The 17036-nt window shown below is 48.3% G+C and overlaps 2 protein-coding genes across 2 annotated transcripts in view; both read right to left on the bottom strand.

Annotated features, from left to right (window-relative positions):
• Positions 1–10681: 10681 nt before the first annotated feature.
• LOC129828443 (uncharacterized) lies at positions 10682–12716 on the bottom strand. The gene is made up of 2 exons (XM_055889490.1): positions 12656–12716; positions 10682–12141 (listed from the first exon to the last, which is right to left on the bottom strand). Exons 1-2 carry the CDS (start codon positions 12714–12716, stop codon positions 10682–10684), a joined length of 1521 nt encoding a protein of 506 aa, XP_055745465.1.
• The window catches only part of LOC129828442 (striatin-like), a 151300-nt gene continuing 146557 nt past the window's right edge, over positions 12294–17036 (bottom strand). The window contains exons 13-17 of the mRNA XM_055889489.1: positions 15844–16008; positions 15596–15736; positions 14984–15085; positions 13909–13995; positions 12294–12939 (exon numbers count right to left, since the gene is read on the bottom strand). Of these exons, the coding sequence (XP_055745464.1) occupies positions 12770–12939; positions 13909–13995; positions 14984–15085; positions 15596–15736; positions 15844–16008 (665 nt within the window). The 3' untranslated portion in view covers positions 12294–12769. The remainder of the gene's footprint in view (positions 12940–13908; positions 13996–14983; positions 15086–15595; positions 15737–15843; positions 16009–17036) is intronic.

Below are 17036 nucleotides of genomic sequence, written 5' to 3'. Positions count from 1 at the left end.
TTGATTGGACATGATTTGGAAAGGCACACACCTGTCTATATAAGGTCCCACAGTTGACAGTGCATGTCAGCGCAAAAAACCAAGCCATGAGGTCGAAGGAATTGTCCATGGAGCTCAGAGACAGGATTGTGTCGATGCACAAATCTGGGGAAGGGTACCAAAACATTTCTGCAGCATTGAATGTCCCCAAGAACACAGTGGCATCCATCATTCTTAAATGGAAGAAGTTTGGAACCACCAAGACTCTTCCTAGAGCTGGCCGCCCGGCTAAACTGAGCAATCGGAGGAGAAGGGCCTTGGTCAGGGAGGAGACCAAGAACCTGATGGTCACAACGAATGAGCTCCTGAGTTCCTCTGTGGAGATGGGAAATTCTTCCAGAAGGACAACCATCTCTCCAGCACTCCACCAATCATGCATTTATGGTAGAGTGGCCGGACGGAAGCCACTCCTCAGTAAAAGGCACATGACAACCCGCTTGGAGTTTGCCAAAAGGCATCTAAAGCATTCTGACCATGAGAAACAAGATTCTCTGGGCTGATGAAACCAAATTTGAACTCTTTGGCCTGAATGCCAAGCGTCACATCTGGAGGAAACCTGGCACCATCCCTACGGTGAAGCATGGTGGTGGCAGCATCATGATGTGGGAATGTTTTTCAGCGGCAAGGACTGGGAGACTAGTCAGGATCGAGGGAAAGAAGAACGGAGCAAAGTACAGAGAGATCCTTAATGAAAACCTGCTCCAGAGCACTCAGGACCTCAGACTGGGGCGAAGGTTCATCTTTCAACAGGACAACAACCTTCAAAGCACACAGCCAAGACAATGCAGAGTGGCTTTGGGACAAGTCTCTGAATGTCCCTGAGTGGCCCGGCCAGAGCCCGGACTTGAACCCGATCGAACATCCTTGGAGAGACCTGAAAATAGCTGTGCAGTGACGCTCCCCATCCAACTATAAGGCTGCTGAACAATTAATCAAACAGCCATATGGACAATTTACATTGACACCCCCCCCCCCTTTGTTTTTACACTGCTGCTACTTGCTGCTCATTATCTATGCATAGTCACTTTACAATTTACCTCGACTAACTTGTACCCCCGCATATTGACTCTGTACCAGTACCCCCTGTATATAGCCTCCACATTGACTCTGTACCGGTACCCCCTGTATATAGCCTCCACATTAACTCTGTACCGTAACACCCTGTATATAGCCTCCACATTGACTCTGTACCAGTACCCTCTGTATATAGCCTCCACATTGACTCTGTACCGGTACCCCCTGTATATAGCCTCCACATTGACTCTGTACCGGTACCCCCTGTATATAGCCTCCACATTGACTCTGTACCGGTACCCCCTGTATATAGCCTCCACATTGACTCTGTACCGGTACCCCCTGTATATAGCCTCCACATTGACTCTGTACCGTAACACCCTGTATATAGCCTCCACATTGACTCTGTGCCGTAACACCCTGTATATAGCCTCCACATTGACTCTGTACCGGTACCCCCTGTATATAGCCTCCACATTGACTCTGTACCGTAACACCCTGTATATAGCCTCCACATTGACTCTGTACCGTAACACCCTGTATATAGCCTTGTTATGTAATTGTCTTGTAACTTTTTTATAATTTTTTTTAACTTTAGTTTATTTAGTAAATATTTTCTTAACTCTATTTCTTTAACTGCATTGCTGGTTAAGGGCTTGTAAGTCAGCATTTTACTGTGAGGTCTACACCTGTTGTATTCAGCATTTCACTGTGAGGTCTACACCTGTTTTATTCGGCTCACGTGACAAATACAATTTGATTTGATTTGTGACCATGTGTAAACACGCCAGCCCAAGACCTCCACATCCGACTTCGGAATTAGAATTAGAATGCACAGAGATACCGTGACGAGATCCTGAGGCCCATCGTTGTGCTCACCTTTGATGGCCACTGGTATATGGAGTGTTGTCTCTGGGTAGAGATTTATATGGAGTGGGGTCTCTGGGTAGAGATATATATGGAGTGTTGTCTCTGGGTAGAGATATATATGGAGTGTTGTCTCTGGGTAGAGATATATATGGAGTGGGGTCTCTGGGTAGGGATATATATGGAGTGGGGTCTCTGGGTAGAGATATATATGGAGTGGGGTCTCTGGGTAGAGATATATATGGAGTGGGGTCTCTGGGTAGAGATAGATATATATATATGGAGTGGGGTCTCTGGGTAGAGATATATATGGAGTGGGGTCTCTGGGTAGAGATAGATATATATATGGAGTGGGGTCTCTGGGTAGAGATAGATATATATATATATGGAGTGGGGTCTCTGGGTAGAGATATATATGGAGTGGGGTCTCTGGGTAGAGATAGATATATATATATGGAGTGGGGTCTCTGGGTAGGGATATATATGGAGTGGGGTCTCTGGGTAGAGATATATATGGAGTGTTGTCTCTGGGTAGAGATATATATGGAGTGGGGTCTCTGGGTAGGGATATATATGGAGTGGGGTCTCTGGGTAGAGATATATATGGAGTGGGGTCTCTGGGTAGAGATATATATGGAGTGGGGTCTCTGGGTAGAGATATATATGGAGTGGGGTCTCTGGGTAGAGATATATGGAGTGGGGTCTCTGGGTAGAGATATATATGGAGTGAGGTTTCTGTATAGATATACAGTGGGGAGAACAAGTAATTGATACACTGCCGATTTTGCAGGGTTTCCTACTTACAAAGCATGTAGAGGTCTGTAATTTTTATCATAGGTACACTTCAACTGTGAAAGACGGAATCTAAAAATCTAATCAAAAATCCAGAACATCACATTGTATAATTTTTAAGTAATTAATTAGCATTTTATTGCATGACATAAGTATTTGATACATCAGAAAAGCAGAACTTAATATTTGGTACAGAAACCTTTGTTTGCAATTACAGAGATCATACGTTTCCTGTAGTTCTTGACCAGGTTTGCACACACTGCAGCAGGGATTTTGGCCCACTCCTCCATGCAGACATTCTCCAGATCCTTCAGGTTTCGGGGCTGTCGCTGGGCAATACGGACTTTCAGCTCCCTCCAAAAATGTTCTATTGGGTTCAGGTCTGGAGACTGGCTAGGCCACTCCAGGACCTTGAGATGCTTCTTACGGAGCCACTCCTTAGTTGCCCTGGCTGTGTGTTTCGGGTCGTTGTCATGCTGGAAGACACAGCCACGACCCATCTTCAATGCTCTTACTGAGGGAAGGAGGTTGTTGGCCAAGATCTCGCGATACATGGCCCCATCCATCCTCCCCTCAATACGGTGCAGTCGTCCTGTCCCCTTTGCAGAAAAGCATCCCCAAAGAATTCGGGCCGTTTCGACCTCCATGCTTCACGGTTGGGATGGTGTTCTTGGGGTTGTACTCAACCTTCTTCTTCCTCCAAACACGGCGAGTGGAGTTTAGACCAAAAAGCTCTATTTTTGTCTCATCAGACCACATGACCTTCTCCCATTCCTCCTCTGGATCATCCAGATGGTCATTTGCAAACTTCAGACGGGCCTGGACATGCGCTGGCTTGAGCAGGGGGACCTTGCGTGCGCTGCAGGATTTTAATCCATGATGGCGTAGTGTGTTACTAATGGTTTTATTTGAGACTGTGGTCCCAGCTCTCTTCAGGTCATTGACCAGGTCCTGCCGTGTAGTTCTGGGCTGATCCCTCACCTTCCTCATGATCATTGATGCCCCACGAGGTGAGATCTTGCATGGAGCCCCAGACCGAGGGGGATTGACCATCATCTTGAACTTCTTCCATTTTCCAATAATTGCGCCAACAGTTGTTGCCTTCTCACCAAGCTGCTTGTCTATTGTCCTGTAGCCCATCCTAGCCTTGTGCAGGTCTACAATTGTATCCCTGATGTCCTTACACAGCTCTCTGGTCTTGGCCATTTTGGAGAGGTTGGAGTCTGTTTGATTGAGTGTGTGGACAGGTGTCTTTTATACAGGTAACGAGTTCAAACAGGTGCAGTTAATACACGTAATGAGTGGAGAACAGGAGGGTTTCTTAAAGAAAAACTAACAGGTCTGTGAGAGCCGGAATTCTTACTGGTTGGTAGGTGATCAAATACTTATGTCATGCAATAAAATGCAAATGAATTACCAAAAAATCATGCAATGTGATTTTCTGGATTTTTGTTTTAGATTCCGTCTCTCACAGTTTAAGTGTACCTATGATAAAAATGACAGACCTCTACATGCTCTACCTCATGTTGTAGAGGCTGTATTGTAAACACAGACCTGTTACTGTAGACTGGACCTCATGTTGTATTGGCTGTATTGTAAACACAGACCTGTTACTGTAGACTGAACCTCATGTTGTATTGTAAACACAGACCTGTTACTGTAGACTGAACCTCATGTTGTAGTGGCTGTATTGTAAACACAGACCTGTTACTGTAGACTGGACCTCATGTTGTAGAGGCTGTATTGTAAACACAGACCTGTTACTGTAGACTGAACCTCATGTTGTATTGTAAACACAGACCTGTTACTGTAGACTGGACCTCATGTTGTAGTGGCTGTATTGTAAACACAGACCTGTTACTGTAGACTGAACCTGTTACTGTAGACTGAACCTCATGTTGTAGTGGCTGTATTGTAAACACAGACCTGTTACTGTAGACTGGACCTCATGTTGTAGAGGCTGTATTGTAAACACAGACCTGTTACTGTAGACTGAACCTCATGTTGTATTGTAAACACAGACCTGTTACTGTAGACTGAACCTCATGTTGTGGTGGCTGTATTGTAAACAAAGACCTGTTACTGTAGACTGGACCTCATGTTGTAGAGGCTGTATTGTAAACACAGACCTGTTACTGTAGACTGAACCTCATGTTGTATTGTAAACACAGACCTGTTACTGTAGACTGGACCTCATGTTGTAGTGGCTGTATTGTAAACACAGACCTGTTACTGTAGACTGAACCTCATGTTGTAGAGGCTGTATTGTAAACACAGACCTGTTACTGTAGACTGGACCTCATGTTGTAGAGGCTGTATTGTAAACACAGACCTGTTACTGTAGACTGAACCTCATGTTGTATTGTAAACACAGACCTGTTACTGTAGACTGGACCTCATGTTGTAGTGGCTGTATTGTAAACACAGACCTGTTACTGTAGACTGAACCTCATGTTGTAGTGGCTGTATTGTAAACACAGACCTGTTACTGTAGACTGGACCTCATGTTGTAGAGGCTGTATTGTAAACACAGACCTGTTACTGTAGACTGAACCTCATGTTGTATTGTAAACACAGACCTGTTACTGTAGACTGGACCTCATGTTGTAGTGGCTGTATTGTAAACAAAGACCTGTTACTGTAGACTGGACCTCATGTTGTAGTGGCTGTATTGTAAACACAGACCTGTTACTGTAGACTGAACCTCATGTTGTAGTGGCTGTATTGTAAACACAGACCTGTTACTGTAGACTGGACCTCATGTTGTAGAGGCTGTATTGTAAACACAGACCTGTTACTGTAGACTGGACCTCATGTTGTAGAGGCTGTATTGTAAACACAGACCTGTTACTGTAGACTGAACCTCATGTTGTATTGTAAACACAGACCTGTTACTGTAGACTGAACCTCATGTTGTGGTGGCTGTATTGTAAACACAGACCTGTTACTGTAGACTGAACCTCATGTTGTAGTGGCTGTATTGTAAACACAGACCTGTTACTGTAGACTGGACCTCATGTTGTAGAGGCTGTATTGTAAACACAGACCTGTTACTGTAGACTGAACCTCATGTTGTAGTGGCTGTATTGTAAACACAGACCTGTTACTGTAGACTGGACCTCATGTTGTAGAGGCTGTATTGTAAACACAGACCTGTTACTGTAGACTGGACCTCATGTTGTAGAGGCTGTATTGTAAACACAGACCTGTTACTGTAGACTGAACCTCATGTTGTATTGTAAACACAGACCTGTTACTGTAGACTGAACCTCATGTTGTGGTGGCTGTATTGTAAACAAAGACCTGTTACTGTAGACTGGACCTCATGTTGTAGTGGCTGTATTGTAAACACAGACCTGTTACTGTAGACTGGACCTCATGTTGTAGTGGCTGTATTGTAAACACAGACCTGTTACTGTAGACTGGACCTCATGTTGTAGAGGCTGTATTGTAAACACAGACCTGTTACTGTAGACTGGACCTCATGTTGTAGAGGCTGTATTGTAAACACAGACCTGTTACTGTAGACTGAACCTCATGTTGTAGTGGCTGTATTGTAAACACAGACCTGTTACTGTAGACTGGACCTCATGTTGTAGAGGCTGTATTGTAAACACAGACCTGTTACTGTAGACTGAACCTCATGTTGTGGTGGCTGTATTGTAAACAAAGACCTGTTACTGTAGACTGGACCTCATGTTGTAGTGGCTGTATTGTAAACACAGACCTGTTACTGTAGACTGAACCTCATGTTGTAGTGGCTGTATTGTAAACACAGACCTGTTACTGTAGACTGGACCTCATGTTGTAGAGGCTGTATTGTAAACACAGACCTGTTACTGTAGACTGAACCTCATGTTGTAGTGGCTGTATTGTAAACACAGACCTGTTACTGTAGACTGGACCTCATGTTGTAGAGGCTGTATTGTAAACACAGACCTGTTACTGTAGACTGAACCTCATGTTGTATTGTAAACACAGACCTGTTACTGTAGACTGGACCTCATGTTGTAGTGGCTGTATTGTAAACACAGACCTGTTACTGTAGACTGAACCTCATGTTGTATTGTAAACACAGACCTGTTACTGTAGACTGGACCTCATGTTGTAGTGGCTGTATTGTAAACACAGACCTGTTACTGTAGACTGAACCTCATGTTGTAGTGGCTGTATTGTAAACACAGACCTGTTACTGTAGACTGGACCTCATGTTGTAGAGGCTGTATTGTAAACACAGACCTGTTACTGTAGACTGAACCTCATGTTGTATTGTAAACACAGACCTGTTACTGTAGACTGAACCTCATGTTGTGGTGGCTGTATTGTAAACAAAGACCTGTTACTGTAGACTGGACCTCATGTTGTAGTGGCTGTATTGTAAACACAGACCTGTTACTGTAGACTGAACCTCATGTTGTAGTGGCTGTATTGTAAACACAGACCTGTTACTGTAGACTGGACCTCATGTTGTAGAGGCTGTATTGTAAACACAGACCTGTTACTGTAGACTGGACCTCATGTTGTAGAGGCTGTATTGTAAACACAGACCTGTTACTGTAGACTGAACCTCATGTTGTATTGTAAACACAGACCTGTTACTGTAGACTGAACCTCATGTTGTGGTGGCTGTATTGTAAACAAAGACCTGTTACTGTAGACTGGACCTCATGTTGTAGTGGCTGTATTGTAAACACAGACCTGTTACTGTAGACTGGACCTCATGTTGTAGTGGCTGTATTGTAAACACAGACCTGTTACTGTAGACTGGACCTCATGTTGTAGAGGCTGTATTGTAAACACAGACCTGTTACTGTAGACTGAACCTCATGTTGTAGTGGCTGTATTGTAAACACAGACCTGTTACTGTAGACTGGACCTCATGTTGTAGAGGCTGTATTGTAAACACAGACCTGTTACTGTAGACTGAACCTCATGTGATATTGTAAACACAGACCTGTTACTGTAGACTGAACCTCATGTTGTGGTGGCTGTATTGTAAACACAGACCTGTTACTGTAGACTGGACCTCATGTTGTAGTGGCTGTATTGTAAACACAGACCTGTTACTGTAGACTGGACCTCATGTTGTAGAGGCTGTATTGTAAACACAGACCTGTTACTGTAGACTGGACCTCATGTTGTAGAGGCTGTATTGTAAACACAGACCTGTTACTGTAGACTGGACCTCATGTTGTAGTGGCTGTATTGTAAACACAGACCTGTTACTGTAGACTGGACCTCATGTTGTAGAGGCTGTATTGTAAACACAGACCTGTTACTGTAGACTGAACCTCATGTTGTAGAGGCTGTATTGTAAACACAGACCTGTTACTGTAGACTGGACCTCATGTTGTAGAGGCTGTATTGTAAACACAGACCTGTTACTGTAGACTGGACCTCATGTTGTAGAGGCTGTATTGTAAACACAGACCTGTTACTGTAGACTGAACCTCATGTTGTATTGTAAACACAGACCTGTTACTGTAGACTGGACCTCATGTTGTAGAGGCTGTATTGTAAACACAGACCTGTTACTGTAGACTGAACCTCATGTTGTATTGTAAACACAGACCTGTTACTGTAGACTGGACCTCATGTTGTAGAGGCTGTATTGTAAACACAGACCTGTTACTGTAGACTGAACCTCATGTTGTATTGTAAACACAGACCTGTTACTGTAGACTGGACCTCATGTTGTAGAGGCTGTATTGTAAACACAGACCTGTTACTGTAGACTGAACCTCATGTTGTGGTGGCTGTATTGTAAACAAAGACCTGTTACTGTAGACTGGACCTCATGTTGTAGTGGCTGTATTGTAAACACAGACCTGTTACTGTAGACTGGACCTCATGTTGTAGTGGCTGTATTGTAAACACAGACCTGTTACTGTAGACTGGACCTCATGTTGTAGAGGCTGTATTGTAAACACAGACCTGTTACTGTAGACTGAACCTCATGTTGTAGAGGCTGTATTGTAAACACAGACCTGTTACTGTAGACTGGACCTCATGTTGTAGTGGCTGTATTGTAAACACAGACCTGTTACTGTAGACTGGACCTCATGTTGTAGTGGCTGTATTGTAAACACAGACCTGTTACTGTAGACTGAACCTCATGTTGTATTGTAAACACAGACCTGTTACTGTAGACTGGACCTCATGTTGTAGTGGCTGTATTGTAAACACAGACCTGTTACTGTAGACTGGACCTCATGTTGTAGAGGCTGTATTGTAAACACAGACCTGTTACTGTAGACTGAACCTCATGTTGTAGAGGCTGTATTGTAAACACAGACCTGTTACTGTAGACTGAACCTCATGTTGTATTGTAAACACAGACCTGTTACTGTAGACTGGACCTCATGTTGTAGTGGCTGTATTGTAAACACAGACCTGTTACTGTAGACTGGACCTCATGTTGTAGAGGCTGTATTGTAAACACAGACCTGTTACTGTAGACTGAACCTCATGTTGTAGAGGCTGTATTGTAAACACAGACCTGTTACTGTAGACTGAACCTCATGTTGTATTGTAAACACAGACCTGTTACTGTAGACTGAACCTGTTACTGTAGACTGAACCTCATGTTGTAGTGGCTGTATTGTAAACACAGACCTGTTACTGTAGACTGGACCTCATGTTGTAGTGGCTGTATTGTAAACACAGACCTGTTACTGTAGACTGAACCTCATGTTGTATTGTAAACACAGACCTGTTACTGTAGACTGAACCTCATGTTGTGGTGGCTGTATTGTAAACAAAGACCTGTTACTGTAGACTGGACCTCATGTTGTAGTGGCTGTATTGTAAACACAGACCTGTTACTGTAGACTGGACCTCATGTTGTAGAGGCTGTATTGTAAACACAGACCTGTTACTGTAGACTGAACCTCATGTTGTAGAGGCTGTATTGTAAACACAGACCTGTTACTGTAGACTGAACCTCATGTTGTATTGTAAACACAGACCTGTTACTGTAGACTGAACCTGTTACTGTAGACTGAACCTCATGTTGTAGTGGCTGTATTGTAAACACAGACCTGTTACTGTAGACTGGACCTCATGTTGTAGTGGCTGTATTGTAAACACAGACCTGTTACTGTAGACTGAACCTCATGTTGTATTGTAAACACAGACCTGTTACTGTAGACTGGACCTCATGTTGTAGTGGCTGTATTGTAAACACAGACCTGTTACTGTAGACTGAACCTCATGTTGTATTGTAAACACAGACCTGTTACTGTAGACTGGACCTCATGTTGTAGTGGCTGTATTGTAAACACAGACCTGTTACTACAGACTGTTGTAGAACCAGATTTACTTTGGAAAAATGACTGTCATGTACATTTTTTTTGCAGTGTACAATTATAACTAGGAATTCTTCAAACAGGAACCATTTAGTTGGTCTGTTTCACTCTGCCAGTTTGGTTTTGAAGAACTGATGTCCCTCTAGCCTGGTCCCAGATCTGTTTATGCTGCCTTACCAAGTCCTGTATAGTCAATAGTAAAACAGCACAAAGATCTGGGACAAGGCTAATTTCCACCCATGTTATTTATCAAAAAATAACACTCAAACATCAACACAGTAAGTTAAGACTTAATATATATTTATTATAGGTATTTGCAATTTTACACCCAATGTTTTGGTAAAAACGGACACCATTGTGAAAACCTTTCCGCATAAACTCCTCCTCCCTCAAAAAAACAGTTCTATAAAATAACTTCTGTTTCAAGACCTTTTTAAAGCAAAGGCACATTTGTCAGTAAGTGTTCTTAAAAGGAAAGCAGAAAGAGAGAGAAAGGCTGGCTGGAGGCAGGCAGAGTAGACCGAGTCAGTCTTAGAAACGGCAAGGAATAGTGAGATGCCACAGCCAGCCAGTCAGCCTTCAGTAAGTACCCCACATCTCCATCACAACACAACTCTGAACCTGACTTGGAGGAGAGGATGGACCAGGGAGCAGACAGAGGTCTAAATGGGATACGCCTGCGGTTCTGGGGAAAATGAGAGGCCTGGAGTTCTGGGGTAATGAGAGGCCTGGGGTTCTGGGGAAAATGAGAGGCCTGGGGTTCTGGGGAAAATGAGAGGCCTGCGGTTCTGGGGAAAATGAGAGGCCTGTGGTTCTGGGGTAATGAAAGGCCTGGGGTTCTGGGGAAAATGAGAGGCCTGGAGTTCTGGGGGAAATGAGAGGCCTGTGGTTCTGGTGAAATGAGAGGCCTGTGGTTCTGGGGAAAATGAGAGGCCTGTGGTTCTGGGGAAATGAGAGGCCTGCGGTTCTGGGGAAAATGAGAGGCCTGTGGTTCTGGGGTAATGAAAGGCCTGGGGTTCTGGGGAAAATGAGAGGCCTGGAGTTCTGGGGAAAATGAGAGGCCTGTGGTTCTGGGGAAATGAGAGGCCTGGGGTTCTGGGGAAATGAGAGGCCTGGGGTTCTGGGGAAATGAGAGGCCTGGGGTTCTGGGGCAATGAGAGGTCTGGGGTTCTGGGGAAATGAGAGGCCTGGGGTTCTGGTGAAATGACAGGCCTGTGGTTCTGGGGAAAATGAGAGGCCTGTGGTTCTGGGGAAAATGAGAGGCCTGTGGTTCTTGGGTAATGAGAGGCCTGGGGTTCTGGGGGAAATGAGAGGCCTGGGGTTCTGGGGGAAATGAGAGGCCTGGGGTTCTTGGGTAATGAGAGGCCTGGGGTTCTGGGGGAAATGAGAGGCCTTGGGTTCTGGGGGAAATGAGAGGCCCGGGGTTCTGGGGGAAATGAGAGGCCCGGGGTTCTGGGGGAAATGAGAGGCCCGGGGTTCTGGGGGAAATGAGAGGCCCGGGGTTCTGGGGGAAATGAGAGGCCCGGGGTTCTGGGGGAAATGAGAGGCCCGGGGTTCTGGGGGAAATGAGAGGCCCGGGGTTCTGGGGGAAATGAGAGGCCCGGGGTTCTGGGGAAAATGAGAGGCCCGGGGTTCTGGGGAAATGAGAGGCCCGGGGTTCTGGGGGAAATGAGAGGCCCGGGGTTCTGGGGCAATGAGAGGTCTGGGGTTCTGGGGAAATGAGAGGCCTGGGGTTCTGGTGAAATGACAGGCCTGTGGTTCTGGGGAAAATGAGAGGCCTGTGGTTCTGGGGAAAATGAGAGGCCTGTGGTTCTTGGGTAATGAGAGGCCTGGGGTTCTGGGGGAAATGAGAGGCCTGGGGTTCTGGGGGAAATGAGAGGCCTGGGGTTCTTGGGTAATGAGAGGCCTGGGGTTCTGGGGGAAATGAGAGGCCTTGGGTTCTGGGGGAAATGAGAGGCCCGGGGTTCTGGGGGAAATGAGAGGCCCGGGGTTCTGGGGGAAATGAGAGGCCCGGGGTTCTGGGGGAAATGAGAGGCCCGGGGTTCTGGGGGAAATGAGAGGCCCGGGGTTCTGGGGGAAATGAGAGGCCCGGGGTTCTGGGGAAAATGAGAGGCCCGGGGTTCTGGGGAAAATGAGAGGCCCGGGGTTCAGGGGGAAATGAGAGGCCTGTGGTTCTGGGGAAAATGAGAGGCCTGTGGTTCTGGAGAAAATGAGAGGCCTGTGGTTCTGGGGTAATGAAAGGCCTGGGGTTCTGGGGTAATGGGCTTGGTGACATGGGGAGGGAGTTAGGGCAAGGTGCTCCACCTCTCCAGTGAGTCTACACTATAAAACACCTGTCAGTCTGTCTTCAACCCTTCGCTAGCTGTGAAGACAGAGCATAAGACTAGTCTGAACCATAGAATCAGTCTGTGTGGGTGATCAATGGATACAGGTTGAGGAGGAGGGTCTCTGTGGCCGGTCACACCCAGGGGCCTGCCTGGATTATAGAGGGAGGAGGAAGCCTTGTGCCCAATAGCAGTTCTCCAAACAGACCTCCCAGTCAACCACAGCCCTGACCCTCTCCCTCTGGAGGAGCGCCTAGTCTGGTGCTTATTAGAGTCTATTGGCTGCACCATCCAGCAGTCAAAACAGGGAACCAGTAGCGTGAGAGGGGATATGTGTGAGGTGAAGTCTGCGTAGCACCCCACACACCCACATCTATTGGTCCCTGGAGCTGGGAAGCTGTGTCAGTGGACTGTGATTGGTCCTCGTCATACGAACACCTTGGCGAGAGCGTCGGCCCCGGCGGAGGCGATGTAGGCCTTAGAGGGGTGGAAGGCCACGTCATGGATAGACTCATCATTCTTCTTCCTGTGAGCTGTGAACTCCTGGATACACGTCTTAGTTTCCAGGTTCCACAGACGAATAGAGCAGTCATGACCTGAGGGAGGAGAGGAGAGAGGGATTAGGGAGGGAAGGAGAGAGAACAGATGAACAGAACAGTCATGACCTGAGGGAGGAGAGGAGAGAGGGATTAGGGAGAGCAAAATTATCAAAGAGGAGGAGAGCATGAAGAAGGGAGAGGAAAGTGAACAGTAGGTGGGCGACAAGGCAGTTCACATAAAGTATACAGCTCTGGTGTCCCCCAGGGCTCAGGTCTAGGCCCTCTCCTGTTTTATAAAGTGTACAGCTCGGGTGTCCCCCAGGGCTCAGTTCTGGGCCCTCTCCTGTTTTATAAAGTGTACAGCTCTGGTGTCCCCCAGGGCTCAGTTATGGGCCCTCTCCTGCTCGGGTGTCCCCCAGGGCTCAGTTATGGGCCCTCTCCTGCTCGGGTGTCCCCCAGGGCTCAGTTATGGGCCCTCTCCTGTTCTGTTGTTCCCCAGGGTTCAGGTCTAGGCCCTCTCCTATTTTATAAAGTCTGTCATATCATCACAAGCAGAATGACAAGGTATATATCTAGCTGAGTATGTTAGAAATCATTGTCAGGTCTAGGCCCTCTCCTGCTCGGGTGTCCCCCAGGGTTCAGTTCAGGGCCCTCTCCTGTTCTGGTGTCCCCCAGGGCTCAGTTCTGGGCCCTCTCCTGTTTTATAAAGTGTACAGCTCTGGTGTCCCCCAGGGCTCAGTTCTGGGCCCTCTCCTGTTCTGGTGTCCCCCAGGGCTCAGTTCTGGGCCCTCTCCTGTTTTATAAAGTGTACAGCTCTGGTGTCCCCCAGGGTTCAGTTCTAGGCCCTCTGCTGTTCTGTTGTTCCCCAGGGTTCAGGTCTAGGCCCTCTGCTGTTCTGTTGTTCCCCAGGGTTCAGGTCTAGGCCCTCTCCTATTTTATAAAGTCTGTCATATCATCACATGCAGAATGACAAGGTATATATCTAGCTGAGTATGTTAGAAATCATTGTTATGGAGAGCTACTTACTGCCAGACATCAGATAGAGCCCGTTGGGGTCGACAGCTAGACTGGTAACAGCATCCAGATGGGCCACCATTGAGTGGATCAGCTTCCCTGAAGAGTTCAAATGGACAATATTTGTTCATTTAATGTTTCTGCTTTCCGTGTGAAGGTTAAGCTCTCTTTGTAATTAAAATGTGAATTTATTCCGCTGTTAAAAACATCTATAAAATAAATTGCAGTCAGAAACCAAACGGTCGGGGCGAGGTCGGGGTGAGAACGGGGCGAGGTCGGGGCGAGGTCGGGGCGAAGTCGGGGCGAAGTCGGGGCGAGGTCGGGGCGAGGTCGGGGCGAGGTCGGGGCGAGAACGGGGCGAGGTCGGGGCGAGAACGGGGCGAAGTCGGGGCGAGGTCGGGGCGAGAACGGGGCGAGGTCGGGGCGAGGTCGGGGCGAGGTCGGGGCGAGGTCGGGGCGAGGTCGGGGCGAGGTCGGGGCGAGGTCGGGGCGAGAACGGGGCGAGGTCGGGGCGAGAACGGGGCGAGGTCGGGGCGAGAACGGGGCGAAGTCGGGGCGAAGTCGGGGCGAGGTCGGGGCGAGGTCGGGGCGAGAACGGGGCGAGGTCGGGGCGAGGTCGGGGCGAGAACGGGGCGAAGTCGGGGCGAGGTCGGGGCGAGGTCGGGGCGAAGTCGGGGCGAGGTCGGGGCGAGGTCGGGGCGAGGTCGGGGCGAGAACGGGGCGAAGTCGGGGCGAGGTCGGGGCGAAGTCGGGGCGAGGTCGGGGCGAGAACGGGGCGAGGTCGGGGCGAGGTCGGGGCGAGGTCGGGGCGAGGTCGGGGCGAGAACGGGGCGAAGTCGGGGCGAGGTCGGGGCGAGGTCGGGGCGAGGTCGGGGCGAGGTCGGGGCGAGGTCGGGGCGAGGTCGGGGCGAGGTCGGGGCGAGGTCGGGGCGAGGTCGGGGCGAGGTCGGGGCGAGGTAAAACCTGGAAGGCCGAGAGATTCCAATTTCAGATTGAAGGACTGATGGTAGACCATGAAGTCATTTAGTTCCGTGAGGAAGACACTGTTGGAGTGAAAAACTCATAGAACTGTCAAAATGTCTGTTACCCGTGTTGTTGTCGTAGAACTTGATGCGTTTGTCCTCTTCGGCGGTGATGGTGATGGGGAGGGTGGGGTGACTCAGCACCTTGTTGATCTGACAGGGGTTACCTGGGGAGAGGAGAGAGAGAGTTTTAGGTCGTTGGTTCATATCTGGCTCCAAGGACCATGTACATTAATAACACACCTTATTAGCAGTAAAGGCCTCCATTAATAACACACCTTATTAGCAGTAAAGGCCTCCAACTGGCTTCAAATAGCTTCCTTACTTTTTAACAAAAAGGTCTGGAGGCTTCCCAAACACCCTCCCTCCCACCCGCCCCACCTCCTCCCTCCCTCCCATCTTCCTGCTCCCCTCCCTCCCTCCCGCCCCACCTCCCCACTCCCTCCCTCCCGCCCCACCTCCTTCCTCCCTCCCTCCCCTCCCTCCCTCCCGCCCCACCTCCTCCCTCCCTCCCTCCCTCCCTCCCTCCCTCCCTCCTGCCCCACCCATCTACCTGCTCCCCCCCCTCCCTCCCCTCCCTCCCACCCATCTTCCTGCTCTCCTCCCCTCCCTCCCACCCATCTTCCTGCTCCCCTCCCCTCCCTCCCATCCCCTCCCTCCCATCCCTCCAGACCTACCCGTCTCTGCAGCAGACTCCAGGCTGAGCACCAGTTGCTGTGTCTCCATGTTGAAGAGGCCAATCTGACCGCCGGTGAACGACGTCACCATGTGGGCGGGGTCACTGCAGACCACGTCCACTGACGAGGGCACGCCAAACTCTGAAGCAGCGAACCGTAGTTGTTGATTTCACCACACAATTTGAACATGATAAACGTACAACACAAATGAATCAGCGTAGGATTCTGTTGACGTGAATGAAGAGTACCTTTACTGTGGAAGGTGGCCAGGGCAGGCCTGGTACTGGAGGCGTCCCATAGCCTGACGCTGCCGTCTCCAGAACAAGACAGGAGTCTCTGATGAACACCACTGTACACCAGACCCCACACCGAGTCAGTATGACCACACAGCGCCCCACGCAGGACAGACGGCTCTATTACACACAGGGAGGAGGACATGTTAGAGAGAGACACACAGAGACAGACAGAGAACAGAGAGGGAGAGAGGGGGCAGTGTGAACAGACAGACACACAGAGACAGACAGAGATCGATTCACAGAGATCGATTCACAGAGACAGAGACACAGCGACAAAGACAGACACAGCGACAAAGACAGACACAGCGACAAAGACAGACACAGCGACAAAGACAGACACAGCGACAAAGACAGACACAGCGACAAAGACAGACACAGCGACAAAGACAGACACAGCGACAAAGACAGACACAGAGACAGCCAGAGCAAAGCGAGAGACAGAAATAACAGAGAGAGAGAGAGAGAGACAGACAGACAGACAGACAGACAGACCTCTGTTCTTACCGTATGAATCGAGGTTAGGGTTAGGTGTGTTCCAGCTCTGTTCTTACCATATGAACCGTATGGGTCTAGGTTAGGGTTAGGTCTGTTCTTACCATATGAATCGTATGGGTCTAGGTTAGGGTTAGGTCTGTTCTTACCATTTGAATCGTATGGGTCGAGGTTAGGGTTAGGTGTGTTCTTACCATATGAATCGTATGGGTCTAGGTTAGGGTTAGGTGTGTTCCAGCTCTGTTACCATATGAATCGTATGGGTCGAGGTTAGGGTTAGGTCTGTTCTTACCGTATGAATCGTATGGGTCTAGGTTAGGTGTGTTCCAGCTCTGTTCTTACCGTATGAATCGTATGGGTCGAGGTTAGGGTGAGGTGTGTTCCAGCTCTGTTCTTACCATATGAATCGTATGGGTCTAGGTTAGGGTTAGGTGTGTTCCAGGTGTGTTCTTACCGTATGAATCGTATGGGTCTAGGTTAGGGTTAGGTGTGTTCTTACCGTATGAATCGTATGGGTCGAGGTTAGGGTTAGGTGTGTTCCAGGTGTGTTCTTACCGTATGAATCGTATGGGTCTAGGTTAGGGTTAGGTGTGTTCTTACCGTATGAATCGTATGGGTCTAGGTTAGGGTTAGGTGTGTTCCAGCTCTGTTCT

The sequence above is a fragment of the Salvelinus fontinalis genome, chromosome 30 (assembly GCF_029448725.1).
Source record: "Salvelinus fontinalis isolate EN_2023a chromosome 30, ASM2944872v1, whole genome shotgun sequence".
In the NCBI taxonomy this organism is placed as follows: domain Eukaryota; kingdom Metazoa; phylum Chordata; class Actinopteri; order Salmoniformes; family Salmonidae; genus Salvelinus; species Salvelinus fontinalis.
Note: the sequence above shows the minus strand (reverse complement) of the source record. Positions and strands in the feature narration are given on the sequence as shown.